The sequence below is a fragment of the Vigna unguiculata genome, chromosome 2, assembly GCF_004118075.2.
Source record: "Vigna unguiculata cultivar IT97K-499-35 chromosome 2, ASM411807v1, whole genome shotgun sequence".
In the NCBI taxonomy this organism is placed as follows: domain Eukaryota; kingdom Viridiplantae; phylum Streptophyta; class Magnoliopsida; order Fabales; family Fabaceae; genus Vigna; species Vigna unguiculata.
Genome location: NC_040280.1, coordinates 4733425 through 4741363, shown reverse-complemented (window position 1 = coordinate 4741363; position 7939 = coordinate 4733425). Strand labels below are relative to the sequence as shown.

The following is a 7939-nucleotide window of genomic DNA, read 5'->3' as shown; positions in this document are numbered from 1 at the left end:
ACTTCTATAAACTCAAAATTATATATATATATATATATATATATATATATATATATATTGTTTTGAATAACTTTAATTTAAAAATTAGTTTAATTTTGCATGTTGTATCACTTAATAGTTTTTGGTAAATTTGGTTAAAATTTGTTTCGTTCACCTGAATAAAACATGTAGTAATGAAAAAAGAATAATAAAAGATCAGATGAACTTTGGGTTCTGAAATTGAATTTTATTATGTGCCAAAGGCGGCTTATTAAGAATAATACATTATCATAATAGATGGACAAAGTTCCTTTAGGATCCTGATTACAACATTATCGAAAAAACATCTAATTAATCTTGAAATCATCAATTTGAATGTTTTCTACATTAAGATTGACGAAATTACTACGTTTCCTTGTAACAAAGAACTTGCCCCAATTGTAGGGCCTATATTTGGGAGGGTTTTGGTCATTTACGAGCTCTTCCAAGGGCTGCACCATGGTGTAATGTGCAGGCGTGAGAAAGAATGGATACGAGAGCCTTTCCTTCTCGGTGTTCAATACAACCCTGTGCTCAACACTTTCATAAGTTTCATTGCTCCAAACCTGCAAAATAATAATCTATAATTAATAATTGTCATCAATATATCAAAACTAATTAACTCGATCGGATTGGAATACAATTTTTTAGAGTTAAAGTTTTAATTGATAAATAGAAAGCAGAGAGTACCTCGATTACAGCTCCAACATTGATAATATAAGAATTAGGTGGTGGTTTAACCCTAACCCATTGGCCATCAGATTTTCTCTTTACTTCTAAGCCACTAACATCATCTTGAGCAAGCACGGTCAAAGCACCACTATCCTTGTGACGACCACATCCCAAAACAAGGTGAGGTGAAGGACAAGGTGGATAAAAGTTCACCCTTATCCAACTTGTTTGGTCTTTGAAGAAACCATGAAAACGTTTTGGTGCCAAACCTAAGCTCAAAGCAATAAGCTCCATTAACTTCAGTGCTAGCTCTTCCATCTGCTCACCGTACTCTTCCAATGCCTCCCTGCACAACAACTTCTAATCATACAATGCTTTGGATTTTGTTATTCAAATATCTTCACTAAAACCTTATATTTATCACAAATAAAAAGGTTATCATTTTGAAATTTAGATGACAAAATTTGTTAAATTTATATATTTCATAAATAAAGCTTTATAAAAATATAAAAATTAAATAAATGCATATTACACTACAAGAACACTGAGCACCTATTTTGTTACTTATATCTAACCTAGTGTAACAATTGTGTGATAGGTGGGTGAGTATAAGCTTTCGCATCATAACCATCATTAGACACATTTTCAACACTTTTACTTATTGAAATTAAATGGAAAACAAAACAAAGCTTGGAAAGTAGTATGAGTAGCAATAATTGGGCCATTTAAAATCATAGAAATGGGGTACTATTTAAGCAAGATATAATTGACACAGAGGACAATTTTACAATGATACAACTAAACGTCTGGCTATGGATAAAAACAAAATGTCAACTAAAGCATTTTTATACACAAAATGGTGTCAGGCCATGTAAGAGATTGTTTCATATGACAAGTGTCCTATAAATAAGTGTACACTTAAGTAAAGATTGAGAAGCGTATGGTTATGTAGAAAGGATTGTAGCAAAATAAGATATGTAGGGCAACTTGGTGATGTTTTCTTTTTGTGCATGTGTAGACAACTATCAAGGTGGGAATAATCATAAAAGAAGACATATAAGGTGTACTCCAAAGGGAGGAACTAAAAAGATACATATACACACAATGACTTGAAGCACCTAATATGAATAAGGAAACATGACAAGCTACATGGAATTAAAAGCCATATGTCATCAGAGATATTGCAATTTCAGAGTTTTTCTATAAATATCATGTTGGGGTTTGTACTATCAATCATGCTACAAATTTTGGGATTTTATGCTACGGGACTTCATAATAGTTACATGTTATTTTAGTAGGGTAAATAGCAATATGAATTAATAGTAGTTAGAACTAAAGTGTGGAGTTTGTTGTATGTAAATTGTGTAAATAAGTTAGAGTACACCAAGTGCTCTACTATAAATTTAAAATTTCTTTCATGATAAAAAAAAACTACAAGAAAAATTGATATTATTGACAATCAAAATTTGGTGGTAATGCTTAAAATTCGTCGATAAATAGAAATTACTCATGGTCTACCGATGGTTGAAAAATTCATCAATAAAATGTTTGTTGATAAATTTAACTAATAGATTGAAAAATTCGATAAATCGTCGGTAATTACTGACAGAAAAAAAATATCAGTAAATATTCGTCGATAATTATCGACAAATATTTTTTATCAGTAAATATTGTGAAGAGATTCTTCTTCATTCTCCTCCTTTCTTCTTGTTCCTTTTATCTATTTATCTCTTTTTCCTTCTTCCTCTCGCCAATGGCTCCTCTGGATCTTTTGACCAGTGGCGGAACTTGGACTAAAATTGTAGGGGGGCCAAATTAGATTTGTTATATATAATTTTTTTTTAGAAGAAAAATTATTCATTTTTTTCTCTTCATTTCCTCTTCTTAAAACAAACACACATAATAGTAGAATTCAAAAAAATATTACTATCATTCGCTATTATATCATGCTATTATATCATGATACCAATTCATGAATACTATTTTAGACAAGTCATTCGTATCTCATCAATTTGATTTGGTGGTATTGTCAAATTTGATGTCGTTTTTCCCAGATCACGTTATAATGAATTGTTAAATTCATTATATGTAACTCTAAGAACTTTAGATATTTGTTTTATATTGTCTTAAATTCTTGGTTCTTATTAAATTTCTCAAGTTTAGTTAAGGTAAATGCATTTCTTTTTCATCTTCATCACAAACCTTTCTCTTTGAAAAAAAGGAATCAATTTTTTTACTTTTTATCATAATCTTTCTAATATAAATTTATCACCTCTTACCTATTTAAAAAAAATAAATTTTATATTCACAAATCACAATTATCACAATGCAAAACATAACAAAACTCATACTACTTTAATTAAATAAGCTATATTGTATAAATTCAAAACTTAAAAAAAAATTTACCATAGGTAGCGAAAAATACAAAATTCCTAAATTTCATAATTAAGGGTTATAATAATTTAAGAAAAATTATAATTAGGGTTCATACCAATTTCATAAAAGAATCCCTAAAATTATAATTAGGGTTTATATTAATTTGGGATAAACTTAATTTGGAAGAAACATCCTAAAAAGAATCATAAACTAACATACATACATCATAATAAGATACTAACATTGATTTGTGAGAGATCATGCAAGAATGTATACATGAATCTCAATCTATGTGTTTCCAACCTATCTATTTGTATTTATCTCTCTTCATACATTTTCATGATAATTTACACGGTGGAAAGATCTTATAATCAGAAAAAAAATTCTAATCTCTTTTATAAATTAATGTCTCTATTAATTTATTTTATTTTATCTTTTATTATAATTTTCTATAATATAATTTTAATATAAATAATATAGAATATAATTTTAAAAAATATATAAATATATATAAAAAAATAAAAAAAAAAGGGAGCCGCGGCTCCCCCTCCTATGCTAGTTCCGCCCCTGCTTTTGACGTCTCCATTGACTCCTACTTTTCCTTTTCCTTCTCCTTTTCCCACTATTTGTTTTTCTCCTCTGTTGCCAACACCACCTTTTCCACTATCGATGTTTTACTGTCACCACTTTGTCGTTGTAGTGCCTTTGGCTTCTCTCCTTCTCCTCTTCTTCCACTTTCTTTTCCTCTTCCTTCTTCTATACTACTTATCTTTTTTTCTCTAACACTTCTCTAATTAATTTATAAATATATTTTGTCAGATTAAGTAAAAAATTTGATAATAATTTATCAACTGATTTACCGATGAAATTTTTTTCATTAACAAACATAATTTCTTTATCGATGGATTTTATAACAAAATAGTTAAAACAAAAAATAAGAAATGTAGCATTATTTTATTGACAGAATTTATCGACAGAAAATCTTTCGATAATAACAATAGTAAATTATATATGGATTTTACCGATAAAATTTACCAACAAACATTTATCAACAAAATATTTCTTGATAATTCAAATTGTAATTTATCGATGAATTTTATTCACGAATTTATTTTTATCAATAAAATTCATCAATAAATCTTACTTTTCCGATAATTTTTATTTTTATTGATAAAATTCTGTCAATAATTAAATAATTTTTTATATCGTTAGTTTTATCTTAATTAAAACTTTCTAATATATTTTCATTATACTTATAAAAATATATAACTAATTACGATACTTTATTTTCAAATTCACATAGCATAATTCAGAGATAGTTTAAGTAATTAATATTCGCCCCTGCTACATGTTCTTTGGGAAACCCATGTGCCTTTTTTTTTCTAACTTTTTTTTTCCTCTACAGCTCTTTCTTTTCTCTATCTTCTTTGTAATATTTCTGAAATGATTTTTCAATCATAATTTAATTTCTCTTATTTTTATTTTTTTTACTTTTATCTGTCAGTGTGGTGAAAGTTAGTATGGAGTGTTAACACTGTCAATTTTAAATCTTCTGATATTTCAGTAATTAATTAATTAATACATTAATACATAATTATACATACGCAAGGGAGAACGACATGCACAATAAATAATTAAGTAAACACTTATCGACACTCTAATTTTATTATTCTTTTTCTGTAAAATTGTATAAAATTATATATACATAATGCATTAGTTTATTCGATTTGGAGTCTTAACAAATTGCTATTCAGATTTCCAAAAATTCTTATTTCTTACTCAGCCATACTTTATGTTAAATAAGAAATAAAAGTAATTCCATACGAAAGGTGTGTCCAAAATGACATAAATGAGCTTAATCCTATTTGTTTTAGATATCTCACTTAAAGTAAACTCTGCTATATTTTGAAAACGTAGTGTTTGATATTATTGAGAAACTCTAGTATCCACTCTTTTTTCCCTTTTATGCGATTCTCACTATTTTTTGTTAAATTTTCATTCATAACAAATAATATCTAACTATACATCGCACCAAAATTACCCTAAATTATGACAATTTCACATCATAATATTTTCTTCCCTTACATGATGTATCATAGAATAGGCTTGATAGGTTTTTCATCCTAATATTTCATAAATTTATTTAATGTGACCTCTTAATTTTTTTTTTTAATTCAGTCTCTTTTTTATTTAGATGAAGTGAGTAGAAACCGAGAGAATGAAGATCGGAGAAATATAAATTTTTTCAAAAAATATCCATGTCATATTTAACATATAAATCACATTGACTCATGTTAAATAAAATAAAAAGTTGAGAACAAATAAAAATTAAAAAATTAAGAGTTCATATTGAATAAATCTTATAAATATATAAAGAAAAAACCTATTAAACCTATAGAATATATGATTTCCACACAACAGGAAATTTGTTTTCTATCCTCACTACACAAGAAATCATGAAACATGATGGGCTTTTTAAACTTTTTGAAATTTGATTTTTTCAGTTAAATTTGTAGTGTTACATTTATGTTATATTCTTAAAACAAACTGATTTTAATATTTTAAAATATATTAAAGGCCTTTTTAATATATGAAAATCAATATATTTAAAAGATAGAGCAGAGGAAGAATATAAAACAAGTGAGATACGTAAAGTATGTGGGTAAAGTGATTAGGAAGATTAAAATACCTTAAATGTGGTGGGTAGTGAGGCCACTTGTTGTACCAATGAGTGATTGTGTGGTGATGAGGATGAGGTGAAGCAGGCACCAAGGTAGGTTCCTCTACAGTGTAATCAAACACCTCTTTCCAGTCCCTAACATTCCTGGTAAGCTCAGAGTCAAAGTAGCCTATAACATGCACGCTATCTCTTCTCACCTCATTCTTCTGCTCCTTGCTCTGATGAAAGAACTTCCTTGCTTCTGCTTCCATCTTCTGCCTGCTCTCAACTGGGATTCCATGGTTGATCACTTGGAAGAATCCCCACTCTCTGCATGCGCTTCCTATTTGCCTCACAACCTCTTCAAAAGAAGAACAAGAGGCACAAAACAAAGGGGAGAGGTCTATCACAGGGATGCTCTCTTCTTCAATGATACCAAGCTTTGGCCTGTTCTCTGCTGTTTGAATGAACGCTGGATCTATCTCTCCCATGCCCTTTCACTTTTTTGCTGTTGCAATTCAATGGTGTGGAACAGTTGGAGATATCGCATTTGTATCTGTTCGGCTTATTTATAATATAAATACATACAGACAATGAATTTGACATGTTTTTTGTTGGTATCTGGTTCAATGAGATGAGATTAATTTCACTATGCCTAAGAACTAGTCCAGATTCAAGACCTCATAGTTTAACACTATTTTATATGATATATTATTAAAATAATAAATTAAGTCTTATGGATTGGTCTTTGCCTAACACATGTATTTCGCTTTTGCTTTTAAGACCCATCAACTCCTGTGAAACATCATTTGAAAATGCTCACATTCTTGCATATTGTGCGTTTGAGACTCGTATGACAGCACTAGTGTTTTGTGTTTTTTTTTTTTTTTGTCTGGAAAATGATTTTTGACACCCAGACGACCCACTTTTAGGAATAAAATAGTCATTAGAAAGTAAAGTTTTATACTTGTAAAGAAAGAAACAGAGAAAAAAAGAGTGAGGGGCAAAATAATGTATGTGAAGTGGTTGTAAAAATTTTATGAGTACCAAAATAATAATGTTCTTTTTTGTCTCCTGTTATACTTGTATATAGTCTTCGTCAGAGTGTATTGATGTATATGGTGTTTGAACTCCATTCAGAGGAATGAGTTTGTTAGGGTTAAATATGTTTTTGGTTCTTTAATTTTTAGTAAAAATTGAAATTAGTCCTTTTTGGAATTTTTGAACTAATCTAGTTCCCGAACTCTATAAATATGTGGATTTAGTATTTTTAACCAAATTTTATTAAGTTTATTTGACGCTTCAAACACATTTCATTATAGTATTTTAGTTTGTTTACATCGTTTGACACATTTTCACTTCAATATTAGCTGAGAAACACGTTTGAAATATCAAATAAACTTAAAAAAAATTGGTTTAAAAAACTAAATTCACATTTTTCTGAAACTGAGAGACTAAATTAGTTCAAGGTTTTCAAGAGGGACTAATTCCAATTTTCACTAAAAGTTGAACGACCAAAAACATATTTAACCCTAATATGTAACATATATCATATAAGAGTTGTCTAAAAAACATCTTGCTTCTTGTAATTAGAAGGCATCTTTCAAATGTGTTACATATTAAAATTAACTTCTCTACCACCTTATGAAATATTAACCTTTTTCAAAAAAAATTATCTCAAACATATTTTATATGTAACATCCCAATTTTAAAAAAATAGCTATTACCGGCGGTCTAGATCCGTCGATATCAACACATATCCGTTAGTAATCTAATTTTTCTGACAGATTTTCGACGAGCCAAAATTCGTCAGTAAAAGAGGTGTAGCTAATATTTACCGACAAATAACGTCTTTCGGTAATTACCGACGGTCTTATCCATCGGTAATTTTTGAGGACCTGCATTCATCAGTAATTATTGACGGCATTATCCGTCTGTAATTACCGACAGATAATACCGTCGGTAATTACTGACGGGCATTATCTGTTAGAAATTTCATGAGTTTGGCGCATCATTTTCCGACGAATTTGGCGACGGAATAATCTGTCGGTAATTTCATTTGCATTTTAAAGTGCATTTTGTTTTCGCACAGCTTCCAAAATTTATCAGACCTACAATTTCACAAATACAATCAGACTTGCCAGTCTTATAATTATATCCCTAGCCAATCCAAACAGGTATCTTATACAGACATCACACGCATATATTCTAAGA

General features: G+C 29.0%; 1 protein-coding gene across 1 annotated transcript; it reads right to left on the bottom strand.

Moving 5' to 3' along the window:
- Positions 1–205: 205 nt before the first annotated feature.
- Positions 206–6309, bottom strand: LOC114168743 (probable 2-oxoglutarate-dependent dioxygenase At5g05600). Its single transcript, XM_028053659.1, has 3 exons — positions 5756–6309; positions 709–1036; positions 206–584 (listed from the first exon to the last, which is right to left on the bottom strand). The coding sequence occupies exons 1-3, from the start codon at positions 6214–6216 to the stop codon at positions 327–329; spliced, it is 1047 nt and encodes a 348-aa protein (XP_027909460.1). The 5' UTR covers positions 6217–6309; the 3' UTR covers positions 206–326.
- Positions 6310–7939: the final 1630 nt, after the last annotated feature.

Coding starts and splice junctions, on each gene's coding strand:
- LOC114168743 (XM_028053659.1), bottom strand. CDS start 6,216: ATGGGAGAGATAGATCCAGCGTTCATTCAAACAGCAGAGAACAGGCCA. Junction 1,037..5,755: donor CACTACCCACCACATTTAAG/GTATTTTAATCT, acceptor GTTGTTGTGCAG/GGAGGCATTGGAAGAGTACG. Junction 585..708: donor ATGTTGGAGCTGTAATCGAG/GTACTCTCTGCT, acceptor ATTATTTTGCAG/GTTTGGAGCAATGAAACTTA.